This window comes from Dasypus novemcinctus, chromosome 5 (genome assembly GCF_030445035.2).
Source record: "Dasypus novemcinctus isolate mDasNov1 chromosome 5, mDasNov1.1.hap2, whole genome shotgun sequence".
NCBI lineage: Eukaryota > Metazoa > Chordata > Mammalia > Cingulata > Dasypodidae > Dasypus > Dasypus novemcinctus.
In genome coordinates this window covers 4,752,636-4,772,209 of record NC_080677.1, presented here as the reverse complement: position 1 = coordinate 4,772,209, position 19,574 = coordinate 4,752,636, and the positions used below count along the sequence as shown (strand labels likewise).

Genomic DNA, 19,574 nt, shown 5'->3' with positions numbered 1-19,574 from the left:
TAACCGAGGCCCGCTGCAGCCAGCGCGGGGCTCCTCAGCCCTTCAACAGCACCGTCGCCCAGCCCCCGGGGCTCCGTGTCAGAGCTGCTGGCCCCTCCCTCCAGCCCTGCCACCCGGGCTAGCCTTACCCTGGTGAAGGACCCACTCGCCCAGCCCCTCCCCCTCTACCTCACCGAGCCGGCACAGTTCTCCTGGCTGCGGCCCTTCAGCTCCACTCCACCTGCCCTGAGCCTCGTTCCCTGGCATGGCTGGGGGCCTGCGGCCGCGGGCCAGGACACAGGGGCCTCAGGGGTGCCATGGAGGGACGGACGGCCTGGCCACAGCAGCCAGGTCCTGGGCTGATGTGATGGTCAGGCTATCGTGTCAACTCGGCCAGGTGACTGTGCCCAGTGGTTTGGTCAAGCAAGCTCTGGGCTAACTGTAATACAAGGGCATCTATGGACTTGAGTCACCACTGACCTTACTGCAGTGGTATATCATAGGGAGCTGGTTACAGTTTGCCATCAGCAGTGAGTGGTGCTTAACCCAATCGCTCGAATACCTTAAAAGGGGAAATGATTCCAGCATTGAGAGAGAATTTCCCAGCTCCTCTTCCGACAGCCAGCGTCTCCCAGAACTCGCCAAGGACCTTCACTGGACTTTCCCTGCAGCCCCTGGTTGCACCTGCCTCGGAATCTGGACTTGTGCCTCCCTGTGTGAGACGCTCCTGCAGAATCGCATACTATTGGCAGATGCCTTTGTTGACTGTTTCCCTCGAGAGCCCTGCGTAAAGCGGCTGGCGCTTCTCCAGAGGGCTGCACAGGACAGGCCCCTGCGGAGGCGCTGCCACCCTCCGGACCCCAGGTGTGAGCGGGGTGAAGTATCTGGCAGAAGCCCAGCCAATGGCAGTGTGTCCAGTTTGCTTCCCAATCCTCAATTTGAGGAGGGACCATTCGGTGGTACTGGCCTTTCCTTGCGACCTCACCTCCACTTACCTCTCCCCAGAGGGTGAAGGGGGGCTGCGCTGTTCCCTTCTCCTGGCCAGACCCTGGGTGTACACCATGGCTCAGAGAGGGCAGCTCCCTGTGGGCAGGGCAGCACAGCCCGAGGCACCTAACTGAAGAGTCAGCAGCGGCAAGGGACGGAAGCTTCCGTGAGCTGCCGAGAACTGCGCACAGCTGTTTCTCCCCCGGCCATCCCTACCAGCCCCCCCTGCCCCACCTAACATCCTCCCGCCCCCCAATCTTTAGACATGTGTCTTGTCGACAGTTTGTTCTGGCTTAAGCCCAAGAAAATGAAGAGTGAGTAAATACAGGGCAGACATTTCGCTATCAGGCTGCACATGCTGAATAAACAGGACCAGAGGTACTTTCTCACACGGGGTGTGGGATTCGGCGGGGGACGTGATAACGTTTCGGTCCCTGCCGCCCTGAAGTACGAGGGACAGAGGACAGCCCTGGCGTGCTTCCGCTGGGAGGCTGCCAGAGCCGGGGCACCACGCCAGCCCACGTGGCCTCGCCAGCCCCCGCCCCGCGTCGAACGCGCAAGGAGGAGAGGCGACGTCAGCCCGCAGCAGCAGACCTCCGTGCTCTTTGCTCTTTGTTTTTGTTGCCTATGGGAAAGAAAAAAGAATGGGCTGATTCTGACCCATCTGGAGCGTGTGAGATATCATCACAGCCCTGGGAGCCTGGGCGATTTCTGATGGGGCTAGGAGAGTTTAAGTAACTTAACCAATGCCGAAACGAATGGAGAAAAATAAAAACCCGACGGGAAAAATCACGCTGCTTTCAGGTGGCAAGTCTCCTTGCTGACAAGTGAACCAAACCACGCCAGGCCACGTCAGAATGTTCACTTGGTAAACTAACGGCCAGGAGAAACCTGGGGAAATAGACAGTTGAGGGCAGCTGTATGTGCTTCACTTCCCCATTCCAGTTTTAAATGTCTGTGTAGCTACAAAGTTCTAGAAGAGCGGTGTCCAACAGAAACGTAATAGGAGCCACCAATGTAATTGAAGACTTCCTAGCAATCACATTTCTTAAAAAGTAAAAAGAAATACATGAAATTAATTTTAATTTAATGATAGATTTTATGCAACCCAACAATTAGCCCAAGCATTATCATTTCTATATGCAATTAACAGAAAAGTTCACTTTCCACACCGAGTCTCTGAAAGCCGGTGTGCCCCTCGCCTGTGCACCGTACCTCAGTCTAGCCCAGCCGCACTGCAGGGGCTCGGCAGCCACGTGGGCCTTCAGCGCCCCTGCGGTGCCGAGGGGTGCAAAGCCGCAGGGCGCTGAGGGCGCTCGGTATTCTAAACGCTCCTCTGGTCGTATTTACGAAGGCCAGGACTCGAGAGCGGCGTGCGGCAGTGGGCGTCCAGGACCCGGGCCCTTGCGCAGCCCGCCACCGCCGCCCCGGGCGACCGCCGCCTGCTGATGGCTGGGGGCTGAGAAGGACCCGGAGGGGCGGGGCGCTGGGGGGTGTCCCTTCACCCGGGGAGCTGCCCTCAGCACCCCTGTGGCCTGCCTGGGACTTCCGGTGGTCTACTGCCCGAAGTGGACTTGCTCCCTCGTTCTCATTTCCTCCCCACGGCAATCCTGCAGAACGGAGGCTCCAGCAGGCATCCCAGGAGAGAGTGCCCTGGTAGACGCTCAAGACGAGACCCCGCCTCAAGACAAGGCTGCCTCAGGGATTCACGGCCTGGAGACAGTGGGGGATCCCGGGTGACTCCCCCCAGGCAGGAGGAGGAAGGGTCCTCCCTGCACCCCGTCTGTGTGCTAATACCCACCCACAGACATGTGAGGCGGCTTCTTTTTAAACACACATGCTACGGGGGTGGGGTGGGTTAAAGAGCTGCCTTCAGGGTACAGGGATTCTCCACAAAGTCAAAGTTCTCTTCTTCCTCGGGCACTTAGAAGTGCTGATACTCATGCTGTCAGCAGTACTAATGCTACTGGTACTATACAGATCTTAATACTGATACTGATAGTAATACCTATACTAATACTGATACTGGAATTGATACTGGTAGTAATTCTGACACTAATACTAATAGTACTACTGATACTGATACTAGTTCTGATAGTAATACTAATACTTATACCAAAGCTGACACTAATATTAATTCTGGTACTGATACTAATTCTAATATTGATAGTAACACTAGAACTTACACTGATACTAACACTAATATTAATACCCATGCCAATACTAATACTGTACTGATACTAATACTGATAGTAACCCTATTACTGATACCGATACTAATACTAAGACTGATAGTAATACACTAATTCTAATACTAATACTGATACTGATATTAACAAAGGCTGGCAATCTGCTGGCACTGTTCTCACGGGAAGGTACTATATTATCTCACTTTCACTAACAATGAAATTGAAGGGAAAAGTTGGGTCACTGGCCCAAGGTCACACCATTGCTAGCCACAAGCAGATCTGACAACGGCCTTAGGCTCTTTACCTGCAGCTGTTCTTTAAGTATAGAGCTGATGGCCCAGATCACCTTCAAAAAAGGGACCATAGAGCAGATTCAAAAGTCTCGCCCAGGACAAGCTGGGTATGGTGTTCACAGAATCCCGAGACGCCACCGTCTCAGTGTCACCAGATGAGTGGGCAGGGCCACGTGCCCATTGTGTTGTGCATGTTCAGCTCTGGGCTGCATTCCTTATCAGGAGCTTACTTCCTGAGTGTATGAGGTTGAGGGGAAGACTCTGGAAATGTGATGTACTGCTTCTAGGGTCAAGTTTGAATTGAGGGCGCAGACTTATTTTGCAGTAAAAAAAAATTATAGTAAGGTTCAGTCAAATGACTTGATGGAAAACATATCTTTTTCAATCAGAGGATGCAAAACATATTCCAATTATTACCAAGGCCTCACACTTGCTCTTTCTAGAAGACTCGCATTTATTCTCGAGAGCCTGGAGTTTAACTCCTTGGGTGCCACCGCGGGTGAAGCAGTTAGTGCTGCCACTGGAGGGGGGCCTGTAGGCCCACTGTGGGAACAGCAGCTTTGCTCCACCACATGGCTGGACAGTGAAAGCAGGGTCTCTTGCTGAGGCCAATGTGCCAGGCTCACCGTTGACTGGAGGCAACAGCCTTCGAGGAAAGAGTATTTGCTTCCAATTTGTCAATGTGTACACTCAGACAATCCTAGCCAAAGAAGTCTAGATGACCTTGACATTTGCAGGGTTCAGAGAAAGAACTATCCAAGGAAACCAGAACTCACTGTGCATGGTTTACAAAGGTATGTCGTTTGGGGTCACAGAAGTCTTACACTGTTTTCAACAGCGTTCAATGAATACTCAAGGAACGGAGAGGTGGCAAAAGCCCAGGGCATTCTGGCGGAGGAAGCCAGGAGAAATCCTGCTGCCCCGATGGAAACGCTCTGTGAGCGGCAGGTGTCCAGGCTGTTGGGGACAGCTCCACAATCTTTCAGCCCCCACCTCCGGCCTGGAGACCCAGCCTTGCCAGCGGTGGCAAAGGGTAACCCCTGCTTTGCCCGAGCCCCTCGGCTGCGGCATTCGACAGGCTCATCTCGGTAAGGGAATGGCGCGGTCCGGGAGCCCGAGCTGGGCTCCGAGGCTGCCACTCCTTCTGAGAACACAAACGGCCACCTCAGGGGTTAGGTGCAGAAACCAGGACTCTGAATCCTTTGGGCTGGGCCAGGAGCTGGGACCAGGGACCAGGGAACAGGCACTGGGACTGAGGCCAGTGGCGAAGGCGGTCTCAGGAAGCACACCCCTGGGGTGCAATGAAAGAGGAGGCTGACAAGTCGAGGGTGGACTCCTGCTTGGCGACGGTTAGCTGCACTGGAGGGCATGCTACCAGGAAGTGGCCCTCTGTTATGATTTCTCTCCATTACTGTCCCTCTTTCCTGAACATCCGTGCCACCGGGCAGAGCTCTGATCCAGATCTGCCCAGGGGGTCAAGGTGAAGCCCTACCCTGTGGATAGGATGGGCTTTGGGCTCACAGTTTCATTTGTTTCTGGGCTGTCAACCTCCTGGCCTGGGATCTGATCTCACTGAGCTTGACCGTTCTTCAGTCTGGAGCTCTGAACTTGGCCTGCCACATTGTGCCCTACCTGCCTTTTTCAGACTCGTCTTTGGACCCTGATACCAGTCAGCCTCTGCAGTCTGGCCACACCCCAGCCCTGTCTGCTCCGGTCTTCAGTGCCCTTTTGCTGCCCAGGATCTCAACATTGATGTGGACTTGACCACGAAACACCTCACTGGATGCATTCTTCTCAAACGAGGTGGGTTCTCCCTTATCAATGCTAAGGTCAATAAGAGGGAGTTCGTTAGGCAGTCAAAGGGGGGCTAATGCAAATTCCACAAATTGGTTGGCTTTATAAAGGGTATTTATTTGGGGTAGCAGCTTACAGTGACAAGGCCCTAAAGAATCCAACTCAAGGTGCCATAAGAGGTACTTCCTCACCAAAGACAGTTGTCATGTGTTAAAGCAGGATGGTGGGCGATCTCTGGCTGGGCTCTCCTTCCTTCTTTGTCTAAAGGCTCCATGGGCCCATCTTCTTCTGATCTCAGCTGTAGGCTGGTTCATCTCTCAGGGCTTCCTGTATTAGTCTGGCATAGGGCTGGTTTCTTTCCAGGCCTTATCAGCTGCTCAGCTGCAAACTATCAGGAGCATGGCTGCTCATCTCTCCTGGGGACTCCAGGATCGAAACTGAGAAAGTTCTCTCCTCTTCCATGTGTCTTCTTGAATGAATGTCTATTTATATAGGCCAAAGGGGCCAGGGACTCAACCCAAGATACACCTTACTGCTGTAGCCCTACCAGGAGCCCTACATTGATTTTACCAAGTAAAGATGAAACCTTTGAATTTAATACAATCAAAGGGTATCAGGGGAAAAAACCAGTTTACAAACATAATTTTTCTTTTTTGGGGGGATAAATAAATATCACAGGGGGTATGGAGTTTTTTTTTTGGACTAAAGAAACCATTCAAAGGTTTACTGGGGTGATGACTGCATAACTCTGTGATGAAAGGAGAGCCACTGAGTGTACACTTTGGATAGATTGTGCAAGGCATGGGACTGTGTAACAGTGAAATATGTGGTGGAAGAGAGACTGTGGTTAATAGGACAAATAGGAGACGGTTCTCTCATGCACTATAACAAATTAACTACACTAATACATGGTGTTAATAATAGGGGGTACACATTCCAAGTGTACATAATGGACCACTTAGAGTTAGTGGTAATAGTCTCATCATGTTCTTTCATAATCTGTAACAAATGTTCCACAACAATGTAAGGTGTTGGTGACATGGGGGATGAATGGGAATTCTGTATATTATGCATGATTGTTTTTAAGCTCACAAATTCTCTATTACAAAATATTTTTAAAAAGAAGTATATTTTTTCAAAGTCTGCATAAATGATGTGTGCATATGTATATAAGTATATGCTTTAATTTTGAAATGAGGTGGATGTCTGGTGACAAGTTAAGCATTCCCTAAGGTTTTGATGGAACACTCATCCTAAAGAATTTTAAGAGGTGCTATGTAATGGCAATTTAAACTGGTTTCTTTGCCATAGGATTTGGAAGAACTCTTAGCATTTTACTGTGCCTAAGAGGGTAATATAATAATGGCTTCCCAAATTTATTGATGAGTAGATATTTTTCAAGAGATAGATCACTGGAAATACCTGAGTAACTGCAGCCACATTCCAAATTTGGAAAATAAGCAACTGGAATAATACTGGTTCTTTGGAAGAGAAGAGGAAAAGCCAGCATATCCTTTAATACACAGCAGAGCAAATATCTGGGAACCAGGCACACCCAGCTCGCAGATGTGTTTAGTTTGGCCCTGAACGTTTGAATTGGTTGCCAACATATAAATTTGGGAGGCTTCACATAAAAGTCTAGATTTCCAGCATCTTTTCAAAACTGGCAGTGCTGCATCCATAATCCCGCAGGGCACCCGTGAGAAGGAGGAGGTAAGGCTGCTCTTTTGGGGGAAAATGTGGGCTCTCCGCCACTCCCTGGACTTGGGTTCCTGGTGAGTTGTGGTCACTCCACTTCTTTATCTGCTGACCCCTTAGGCACTGGAGTTTGCAATCCTGGATTTACACGAAAGGCACTTTTAAGAAATGCTGAAATTTACCCCAAATTGCCTACTTGGAAATAAATATGTGATATACCATGCTGAAGTCTCTGGTTATATCTAAAAGTCCATTGAGATAATTCCTGAAAGTGATGCCATTGCCTGAAAAAGGTATGGGTCAACCCTGACTCTTGGGCAAGTAACCTGGAATCACACGCAGAGCTGGGGATGCTTAGAGGTCATTGTCCCTCATTTGACTGATACACTCCCACCCAGGGTCCCAAGGAGGAGAGCCACCTGCCATGAAAATCCCTGGGGTCACGGGAGGACTTCTGACAGTGGGTAGCCATGCAGCACGCCACACTCTGTCAGGAGGCCTCGTGATCTTCACCGCATGAGAAGGTAGGGATGGGCAGAGTTTGTGACTGCCAAATTCCAGCCACTCCAGGGTGGGGGTGGAATTCAGTTGTAGGTCTGGGGTCCCAAGTCCCCTCCTTCCCGCCACGCTACTTTCCAATTCAGCTTCGGGGCAGAAAAGCCTCCCCTGCTTCCCGTTTAGAACAAGCTTCGGGTTCCAAAGACACAGTGATTACCCTGGGCTGTGGCCGGGGTCCACAGGCGCTGTCACGTTTGGGTGGATAGCAGCGTGATTTTCCAGTGGGGGTCAGCACCAGCAAAGCGATTTTACATTGACCTCAGGTCCACAGGGGCACCGAGTTAGAACAGGTCTGATTAGTTCCAGATGTAGAGATCAAACTTGGACAGTCCCCAGTAAACTAACAGAACAGACAGACCAAAATGTTCTTTCAGAGAGTGAGTCTTCCTTCCCGTAAATGGACAAAACGGAAAATGCCCTCATTCCGCTCTGCTCGCAGAGATGCATCCAACAGAGGCCAATCTGGAAGAGGAATGGAGCAGTTTCCTCCTAATTTACCTTCTAGTGAAATATAAACTTGGCCTTGGCATAGTCCTTAAGACGGAAGGCTATGTTTTCTAAATGATTAGGAAGGGACTATCCCAACATGAGGAGATGCTTATGTCAATGGGCAAAAAGTAAATCAGAATCATCTTAGGACAATTACATTAACCAGGACAAGTTTTGTGTGTTCCTATGGAGAAGGACTGGAACAAAACATGAAAAAAGCCCTGTGGCTGATGTTTTAAAAAGTCATTTTCCTTTATTTCTAGTCATGTTGCTCAAATAGTGTAGGACTGCTACTTAAAATTACATAAAGGGAGAAAAACATTGATGTGCCACAGAGACTTAACATGCCTTCTACTTAAGAATGAAGAGAGGCGCTGGAACAGTGTGACCTTGGCACAGAGACACACCAGCACTGTGGAAAAGAGCCTGGCGATGGGCTCGCGGCCACAGTGGGGCTAGAAATCAGCCGGAAAAAACAGAATCCTTCTCCACACTGTCCCCAAAATAAACTCCAGGTAGACTGAAAGCCCAAATGTGAGAAAGCAATGCTACAACTTACACAAGGAATTTCGACTCTCGTTAGTACTTGAGGGTATGGGCAGAACCTCTTCAGGATGCCAGGGTCACATATATTCAGGAGGAAAAAGATGAATTCAGCCATTTTTAAAAAATGTCAAAATCAAGTCACTGACTTAGAGACCCTCTGTGTGCAAATAGCTGACAAAAGACAAATTAAGAATGAAAAAAAAGGTAAAACCACAATTGAAAAAAGACTGAACAATTCAGAGAAGGAGAAAAGTGAATTAGCAATAAAACATATGATGAGATGCTCAATCTTCCTTATCAGAGACTTGTAAATTAAAGCCACAGCGAGGCACCTGATTGGCTATTCACCAAATGCAATGAATGTCCCATGACGATGGAGGAGGTTGTTGCTATGGGGGGAGGAATGGGGTGAGGGGGGTGGGGGGTATATGGGGACCTCATATTTTTTGAAAGTAATATTAAAAAAATAAAGACAAAAAGAAAAAAAAAGACCAAGTCTTCGTGTTGGTTTGGGGTGACGGGATGTCACAGGCTGGACAACCATTTTAGAGGGCAATTGTTCAATATTCCATAAAGTCGAAGATGAGTCCACCCGCTGGTCTAAGAATTCTTCTCAAAAAGTTTCTACCAATCAACAGAGCTCTAACCTGCCTACTGTTTCCAGTGGTGAAAAGGTCAACAACCAAGTTGTACTGCACGCGGAAACGGTTAAATAAACGGACCCCACGACACATCTGTCATCATGCGTCGGTCTCAAAGAAGACAACGTTAAGTGGAAAAGTATGCTAAGAGTATGGTGCCAGGTACATAAAGCGTGAAAACAGATAAAACGACATCACGTGTGAAAAGAGCCTTGCGGGAGCGCGGGCCGCCCGGCGCTGAGGGTCGGGCCTCTCGGCCGTCCCCCGACTCACCTTGGGGGCCCGTGTCCCGGGTCCTTAGGCTCCCGCGGCGCAGGGCTCGGCGGCGGCCCCGGCTCCGGGGTTCCCGGGAGGTCCTGGTCGCTGCAGTCCTCCTGGTCCGTGGCCCACTTGTCTCTGGATTTCACGCTGTCGTGCTGTGAGTCCAGAGAGACGACGTCCGACGGGGAGCTCATCACCCCAGAGTCCTCGGTGGTGTCCTCCGAGGTGAAGCAGCTGCCCACCGACACAGTCTCCTCGGCCTCCGAGAGCAGCAGCGGGGCTCCCTCGGCGGGGCAGGCTCTGCCGGGCCCCAGGGCCGGGCTCGCTGGAGGAGACACGGCAAGGACAGGTCAGCAGAAACCACGCCACGGCTTTCAGCCCCTAGCGGGGGCAGCCTCCCTCTGCCTGCCTAATCTGGAATGCGGACTTCAGGGTGCTGTGCAAAGAGCCAGACACTTTGCAAGACGACGGCTTCCCCAGAAAACATTTTGACTTGCAATGAGCCTTATGCCTATGTGTGATGGAAAGTAAGATACCCGCCTTGAAAAATTAATACAGTATTAATTAGCTTTTTAAATGTTTATCATATAAACCTATGGGCAAACGTCTTTAACAATACCAGCTAATGATAGTGTGAAAGCAATCGTACCTAGGTGCACCCTTTGTTTAACTGAAGTTGTTTTAAAGTGAGTCCTTTTAAAAAAATAGATGAATAATTAAAGTGTCTAGAAACGTAAACAAACTTAGAGATCAATTATACTGGTTTGGGCACTTCTGACAAATATTTCACAGCTACACAGTTCTCCTCTCATTTTTATATATGAGACAGTAAGCTCTCCTCTAAAAATGAGGAGATCTTAGTTGAGAACTGTTAAGTAAAATTAAAAAGAAACAAAACAAAAGTATCCTTGGTTGGAGTTATTTGGCTCCTGAGCACTAAATGTGACTTAAGGTACAGAAGCACTGAGATGTACAGAGTTGAAATTCTCTATCAAAGTCCAAGTTCAAACATTAATGGAATAGCAGGGAATGCTGTACCCATTTTGTGCATCTATTTAGATATTCAGAGACCCATGAAGGTAGCATGAGTTATTTTATTTTCCTTCATGAGCTTTTGGGGTCTCCGAGATCACTGAAAGCTCTATGCCCCGAGAAGAAATCTCTTACAAACACTGGAGTGTGAAAGACAAAGATGCCCACAGCTCCAGACCCCTGCATACCAGAGGTTTTTTATCTTAATGTAGAAATAGATTTTAAACCTCAGGAAACTTTAAGATACACAATGTGAGCACTGCTTATAACAATCCAGGAAATAAGGATCGTGTTTTGTTGTATTTCAGTGCATTTCGTTTTAAAATTCTGCCTCTAATCTACAGTCATGAAATGCCTAAGTTGAGGAGGGCTCATCGACCTCTCTGTGCAATCATACACTGATTGTGATGTCATAGTTATACCCAACGGCACCACAGTTGTAAGTGGACAGTGGAACAATGACATAAAACTAACAAAGCCAAAGAGTACCAAGGAGAACATTTCTGAAGATGGCGGTTTATTGGAGATCCCAAAGGATAGAAAAGACAAAAGAACAACATCTTTGAAAGAACATACATTTCACAAAGGAGCTCAAAAGTAAAGAAGAGAACACAGAGAAAGTTGGCAGAAGCACAAATGCACAAGGCAATATATCTGAATGCAGTGAATGCTTTTTAACAATACCCTCTGTCTTCTACCTTTCCTTCTGGCTTTTGGTGCAAGGCTCTTTAAGTAGGGGGTGAATATGAAGAGACACTGCCTCTGGATCAATCCATCCCTAAACATTTTCTGCCAGGGATTTACTGATAAGCTGCCACACCTTGGACGTAAATCAGGACGGAGATGTTGCTCCATTGGAGCCAGACAGGATGGCCAGTTCTGCTCAGTTTCTGCACAGCAGCCCTGGAAGGTGACATCCCCTCTGGGTGCTTTCCTCTCCTGCTTTCCCCTTTGTCACCATCCCTGAACAATAGGACAGTGAAAACTAACCCCCACCCCATCTACTGAGATTATACACAGCATGATACAGTGAAAAAGATTTTGTAGATTTTAGGTCTGAGAGCCCTGCTTTCAAATTCCAGCCAAGCAACTTACTGCCTGTGCCCTGGGCAGGGGACCGAGCCTTTCTGTGTCCCAGTTTCACCTTCGAGTCAGGGTGATAATGCAGACCAGAGACCACAGAAAGGCCATGAGGATGAACCATGAGATGTGAATCTCTGTGCCATGCTCCAGGCGTGTCTCAAACCAGAAAGGCCAGGTTCCCCAGTGACTCATGCTTCACCCGGGAGAGACGCATACATGGAGAACGACGGTGCCGACACCAGGTGTGTTTAAACAGGCTGAGCAGGGCGGATGGTAGGAGGGCCCAGCAGAGAGAGGTCAGCACACGGCAGGCCCAGGTACATTCGCCCTGCAGCACAGCTCCCCTCCTACAGCCCCCGCAGCGATAGTCAAGTGCAAGGTCACCTCAGGGCATCTACTCCCTGAAGGGTTTTCCCAACTGGCCCCACTGCAGCCAGGATGCTTCCTGGCAGGCTTATCCCCTGGAGACTGGGAATGCCAGAGTGGTGGATGGGCTGCTCCCACCGTACCCCCCCCCCCCACTCCATTTCTATCTGGTTATGAGCCTGTTTTCCTGTCTGGACTTATTTTATATCTTTTGGAAGTTTATTTTATTTTATTTTTTAAAGAAGCTTTAGAATACATAAATGTTGTATCAAAAATATAGGGGGATTCCCATATACTTCACATCCTCCCCCTCCCCTGCTTTTCCCCATCAATATCTTTCATTAGTATGATACATTTGTTACATTTGATAAACACATACTGAAACGTTGCTACTAACCATGGTCAATAGTTTACATTATGATTTACACTTTGCAGTGCACAATTTTATAGGTTTTGACAAAATGTGTAATGGCCTCTATCTGTCATTGCAATGCTATGCAGGACAATTCTAAGTCCCAGGAATGCCGCTTGTTACCCCTATTCTTCCCTCTCCCTCTCCTCAGAACCTCTGGTGGCCACTGCCTTTATATCAGTGATACAAGTTCTTCCAATGCGAGAATAATATAATAAGTCTACTTTAGTCCATAGTTGCATTCCCCCCTTATGTTTGTTCATTCCTCAATCTAGAGGATTTGGGGATGGTGATGCCCACTCTGCTTCTGATTGAGAGGAGGTTTAGATCCCATGGGGCAGATGGATGTAACTGTCTTGCTTGCAGTTGTAGATACTGTGTGGTTTTTGGGATGGGCATTGTCTGTCATCATCCTTTTGTTAGATATCCTGGGTGAGTCCAATGAACTGGAGAGTAGGTGTTGGGTGCAACTCTGCTGAGATTCAGGGCTCAGCTGGCATAGGAATACATGGAAGACACAAATATCTGGGACCCATATTTAATGGGTATAGAACTAATTATAAGTTCAAATAAAAGGAGCAGAAGAACAATGTATAAGAAAATTATAAATGAGTCTAATTCTGATACATTGGGGAGATAGGTTTTCATATTTTCCAAGGTAACACCCACTGATGGGGTGCCAAATTCCTGGGGTTGTCTGCCCTTAATAGTGTCCAGATGTCTCCAGAGCCCTCAGAAGCCTCCCTGCTTGAGGCACACTGTTTACTGTCGCAGTCAGTGAGAGCCTCCTAAGACAAGCATACGCATAACCTCTGGAATGACCTCCTGACCAACTTTGAAATCTTTTAGCCATAAAAAACTCATTTGTATTTAATATTCCCCCCTTTTGGTCAAGGTCTTTTTCCAAATGCATCACTAGTTGGTTCTTGGTAATAATTCCTTGGTGCCAGGGAGGCTCATCCCTGGGAGTCATATCCCATGCCAGGGGGAAGGTAGTGCAACAAGTAACTCTTAGGCAATATATAATACTAGGCAAAATTTTAATTACAAGACTGAGGTCTTTAAGTATAAGCATCAGTATCAATGGTCTTGTGTACTGGTCTGTCCTCCTTTGCTACGCACTACCTATGTACTTGGGGAAATCCTGCTACTCTATGAGAAAATGTAGCAGGATTCCCCAGAATGGGAATTCAATATTTTGTCAGTTTTTCTATGGGTCCTCACCCACCAAAACAATACCCATGACCACCTGAACACAATCATATTCCATAGAGGCATGCCCCAGGTGCACCCTTTCCCACATACTCCCCCCACCACTGACATCCTACACTAGGGTCCTCCCCTGCAACAGCTGCAACTCTTTTGAAATCCAAAACCTCCCCCAAAATAAAGTAAAAAATAAATGAATAAAAATAATAAAAAATTTAAAAATAAAATAATTTTTGGCATTGTGTCTTTCATTCCCATAAGAGCTGTTTTATGTACCATGACAATTTCTTCTGTATGTTCCCTCAGTGTCTTATTTTTTTCACTTTATTTTCACAGAAAAGTCACATAGAAAATAAGGGGATTCCCATATACCCCTCCCCCCTCACTTTTCCCCTATTGATAACATCTTACATGAGAATGGTACATTTGTTACAATTGATGAAGAAATATTGAAGCATTGCCTCTAACCAGGGTCAATGGTTTACATTATGGTTCACATTCTGTACCATACACTGTTACTGGTTCTAACAAAATGCATAATGGCCTGTATCTACCATGCAAGATCATGCAAAACAATACAATGCCCCAAAAATACCCCATGCTCCATCCATTCTTCCCTCCCTCTCCCCTCGGAACCCATGGTAGCCACTAAGTTGCAATTTTTGAAGAATAAATTTCACGGTTATATACACTAATATTGAGGACTTGACATATCTTCTTTAATTAGGCACTGCCTATGTTCTTTAGGGATTCTTGCCCCTCTAATTGAGAACATAGCAGGATTCCCCAGGATGGGACTTTAGTATTTTCTTGTTTATTATGTGGGTCTCCACCCACTGCAATAATTCCCTATGACAAGATAAACACTTTCATATTCCATAGAAGCCTGCCCCAGGTGCACCATTTCCCACATATGCCCCCATTCCGACACCCTACACCAGTAACCCTCCCCTGCCATATTTGCCAAAAGAACATTCCCACCACTGTAGTTTTAACCACAGACCTACAAGTGCCCAGAGTTCACCTGTTCCTTCCTCCAGCCTTGCCCCCAGTTCCGTGGATAGCTCAACCCAACCCCCCACCCTGCTCAGCCTCACGTTCCAGCACTGTTGAGCCCACTCACATCCCTGTACCACTATCACCCTCACCCATTGCCCTACCATCTTCTTTCACCTTGTAGGTTTTGTCCCTATGGGATTGGCTCACCACATTGTCTCCCTTTCTGTCTCTTGATAGCCTATCTTCTAGACTCTAACTCAGTGACTTAATTAATTAATTCAATTAGTTTGAATCATATCAGTTAGGCCACGTAATATTTGTCCTTCAGTGACTGGCTTGCTTCACTCAATAAAAAGTCTTCAAGATTCACACATGTTGCCCCATGTGTTGATATTGCATTCTTTCTTACAGCTGAGTAATATTCCATTGTATGTATATACCACAGGTTGCTTATCCATTCTTCTGTTGATGGACACTTGAGTTGCTTCCAACTTTTGACAATAGTAATGCTGCTATGAGCATTGGTGTGTGTATACGTGTTTGTGTACCTGCTTTCAATTTTCTGGGTATATGCCCAGCAGTGGGATTGCTGGACCATACAGCAGTTCTACAGTTAGCTTCCTGAGGAACTGCCTGCCTGTCCTCCACATGGTTGCACCATTCTACATTCCCACCATCACACCATCAGTGGACAAGAGTTCCCTTTCTCCATATCCTCTCCAATACTGGCTTCTTATATTTTTAAAAATAGTCAGCAGTCTAATAGGTGTGAGATGATATCTCATTGTGGTTTTGACTTGCATTTCTGAAAGCTAGTGATGATACACATCTTTTTCATGTGCTTTTTAGCCATTTGTATTTCTTCTTTGGAAAAATGTCTATTCAAATCTCTTGTCCATTTTTTAAGTGGATTGTTTGACTTTTCATTTTCAAGATGTAGGATTTCTTTATATATGAGGTATATCAGACCCCCTTCAGAAGTTTCGAGGCAAAAAAATAGGTTGAAGTCACTGCATCACTGCTCTCAATTAAGGCAACTGCAAACAACCCTTAAGTCAACAAGGTGTGAGAACTTACACATTCAGTGTGCCCATGTGCTTAGATGAGTTAAAGATGTATAATCGAGTGTTCTAACCCTCCTGCCCAAGGGAGCCCTGGATTTCTCTAGGATCTTCTTTCCCGGGTGCCTTCTTACCAGGCCACCACCCCCAAGAAGTAATACCATCCTCACCCACCCCAGAGTCCTTTCACAGGTGTTGAGTGAGGGCCTCTCAGTGGGGACTGGGGAGATGGTGCCAAGCCTGAGCAGGTGAGGAACCCGCGCCCTCTGGGGGCATTCCTGAGCCCAGTGAGGACAAGCATGGACGGAGAGTCACGAAGGGTTAGAAAGGGAGACTGTGGACGTGGAGGAGAGAAGTGGAGATCAGATGCTGTCTGCCCCAGGGGCTTGGGCCTTCTGTGGAGGACAGTGGGCCCTTCTCTGAGGACTTCAGAGCTGAGCCCAGCTTGGAGCAGGGGGCAGGGTGGGGTGGGTTTGCTGTCTCCAGGAAGAGAAACAAGCATGCCCAAAGGCTCTGTGGTGGGAGCTCAAGAGATGCATGAGTAACTTTCCCCAGATCCTCCAGGGGGGCTGTCTAAGGAAGACAGAAATGCATTTTCCTGGGAGGCCCCAAACTGTGTCCCTATTAGTTCCCAGTTGGTTTCTGACAAGTTCTTTCCGCAGTCTGCTCTATCTGTTTAAGAATCCTTTGTTTGGAACCAGACATCCCTGTCTCACTCATCCTGCCCCCTTTTTCTCTTTCTCCTTTTGGCTTGTTCCAATTATTAACCCCAGGAACCGTAACATGTTTTGACAATTGCTGAATGAGATAATGGTGCAGATTTTTTTTTTAACCATTCGAAACGGAAGCCCAAAACACAAAAGGAAAACTTGGAGCTGCTCTGGCTGTGATGGGATTGGGGGACCAGAGGTTGGGGCTCTAGCTCCTTCTGTGTACCCCACTTACCATGCCTCATGCCCTAACCTCAACTTTAGACAATCCTTTCCTCTTTCTGTAAAATAAGTCAGTTGGTCCTGACAAGCACTAAAATCCATTCTAGGTCTAAAATTCCGGTATTCTTTGAAGTGCCAAACCAGAAGAGATGATAGAAATATTATTTTTATAAATTGATTGGCAACTAATTAGGAAGTTGCCATACAATATTGCCTTTATCCTTTCCGCTATTTTCTGTCTGCCTTAAGAGTGTAAGTCATTATTTTTGAGTTAATTAATGCCCTGGGAAATTTGCCTGTTTCTTAAGGTGTGAACAATCTTATTGAACTAAAACATTATTGCAAGATTTTTGCTAATGTGGAAAAAAAGATGCGATTTGTTTTTGCAGAAGTCTAAAATAAAATCATGATATCAATTAAATATAAATTCATGATATAAATTCTTCCAAATGAACAGCCACAGAGTCTAAGTAAGAACTAATAACCCTTCTATTGTCTTTCACCTAAGTGATATATCCCATGGTTCAAACATTATATCTAAATGAGAGATTTGGGAAATCCTCTAGCTCAAGTATAAAGAAGAAAATGCTAATTTAGGGCTACCACTCGCTCACGAGGAATGCATTCTCAGTTTGGTACTGGTTCCATCGAGTTCTTTCTTGACAAAGTCACCAAAGGAAATTTTAAACACTGAAAATGAATATTTTCCAAGGTCTGTGGTAAGGGATTCATATCTTGTAATCCATTGTGACAGTTTGAAATTCTTTTACAAAATCCAAAAAGAGAAAGATTATAGTTTTGAACTAATCCATTCCTGTGCATGTGAGAACCTTGCGATTGGAATTCGCCAGTAGGCGTGACTCAGGTTGAGTCTCTGCCCTCTTGCTGGGTCTGATGTAAAAGAAGACACAGAAGGAAAGAAAGACGTCATATTGATCCTGCCATGTGTGAGAGAGAACCTCACTCAGGAAAGCAGAGAAGCCCCGAGAGGGTGAGAGAGGTCCAGAAGTCTGGAATCAGCAGAGGACAGAGGCACAGAAGGAGGCGCCCAGTAGGCTGTGCTCACAGAGCAGCTCCAGAGGAGAAGAGCCATATGCCTGAAAGCTTAGAGATGACCTCTGAAAGAAAGTGAAGCAGCCAAGACTGAGAGAGGAGGTCTGGGAAGAGACAAGCCCTGGGCCTGCTGCCCACAGCTGAGTTCAGGGAGACGGTAGACTCTGGGAAGGCAGGTGGTCATCTTGCTTCACCATGTGGCAGGACCCTGAGAAGGCATCTCTGATGGTGCCTTGATTTGGATGTTTCATGGTCTTAGAACCGTAAGCTTTTGTCTTAAGTAAAATCCCATTATAAAAGCCAACCCATGTCTGGTACTTTGCACTGGCAGCCCTTTAGCAAACTAAAACACCTATGATATTGCTTATTTGCCAGTCATTAAGAAAGGAGATTTTCCCAAGAGTCAATTTCACCAAGTTTATATGGCCCAGAGACAATGTCTGAAAGGAAGACAAAATATCCCTCCAGCCCACTCTGGTGCCTGTTTTGCACATGTCATTCACGGGCTTACACATGATGCTCACCCTTCATCCCCTTGAGTTAGTTCTTTATGTCCTAGGAACTGGGAAAAAGGAATAGATAAGTCACTTATAAAGGTTCCCAAACTATTGGGACATTGTATGCTGATAATGTTCTTCATTTATCCCTCCAAATAACCTTGAAAAATCATATACACAATCTGAAAATTTCTATCATGAGTTCAACTGGTTGCAAGAGGTGCAATTTATACTCTTCTGTAAATATTGATATTTTAAAAATAGATCATTTCATTACTTTTTGAAATATAATAAAAAGAATTCAAGCATCAGAGAATTTTGATGCCTGTTAGTCTCCATATACCACATAAAATTCAATGAATAAGCCCTTTCTATCAGAGTATAAGTTTTAAAGCACGTCTCTTCTTCCTTGAACTCTTATTTCTAGCCCATCACCCCACAGATTCTCACCCTAATTAAATGTTCTTTTATGCTTGAGAGTTTTAAATTGATCAGCCTTCTTTGCATAAAATGCATATACAAATTGAAATTTTAGTTTGATCTCTTGTGCTTAATTTTTTTCTATACTGTTATCATTGTAATAATTGATAGGAAATAATCAATAAAAATTGCATAAATAATTAGAAATGCTGACATTTGTTAAAAAAGTAAAATGTCATTGGAAATTCATCTCATAATGAACTAGATGAGGCATTTTTCCATTAATTCACTACAAATAGCTGGATTACTTATTGCTGGAACGAGGCATGGTTTGGCATAAATTCAATTCATATATTTCATCTTTATAGATATAAGCACCAAAAAAACTTCATTCACATAAGTAAAGGTGAATGACAGTATCACTCTATTCAGTTATTAAACTTTTCCTCTGTGATATACCAAAAACCATTCAACTGACCTGTCACAAAAATTATATTTAATGATATGTTTAATCTGGCAAATTGATTAGGTCCTTCATCAATTTGGTTGGAAAGTAACATTGGGAAAAACCTGGAAAGCCACCTGATAGATATGTGAAGTCCTGAGAGTTACTTATTTTCTCAACATTTTACTGGTATTTCAATTTGTCTTTTTGTCTGGCATCAGGACTAGGGTCTGTCCTCCTTACGGAAATGCACACTGGTCAGGTTCCCGACTCGTTGTAGAGTCAGAGAAGGAAATCTGTGAAGTGGGAGTTGGGGAAGGGGAGCCTAAATGATGCTGGTGACGGGGCGCTTTCAGACGCTCAGTTTAGGTAAGAATGCCTAGTGAAGCATCACCTTGGGGAACCGGATGTCCTTGCCAAGTCTTGGAGTACTCCCAGGGGAACGCAGACCTTGGCGAAGCCCACCCAGGCACACGATATATATGAGTCACTTTGGGGATGTGGGCAAAGACAGGAGCATATAGAGAATGCCACAGGAATGTAGAGGTGGGGTCACCAGTTCTAACTAGAGGAGACAGGGAGGCAATCACTGAACTAGGTCTTGAGGCAGGTGTGGTTTTGCAGGTATAG

At 46.3% G+C, this 19,574-nt stretch overlaps 1 protein-coding gene across 33 annotated transcripts in view; it reads right to left on the bottom strand.

The window, feature by feature from the left end:
- COBL (cordon-bleu WH2 repeat protein) overlaps positions 1-19,574 on the bottom strand; it is a 284,755-nt gene that overhangs the window by 17,720 nt on the left and 247,461 nt on the right. For all 33 annotated transcript variants that reach the window (XM_058296598.1, XM_058296606.1, XM_058296610.1 and 30 more), the window contains one exon: positions 9,448-9,760. In XM_058296598.1, the coding sequence (XP_058152581.1) occupies positions 9,448-9,760 (313 nt within the window). The remainder of the gene's footprint in view (positions 1-9,447; positions 9,761-19,574) is intronic.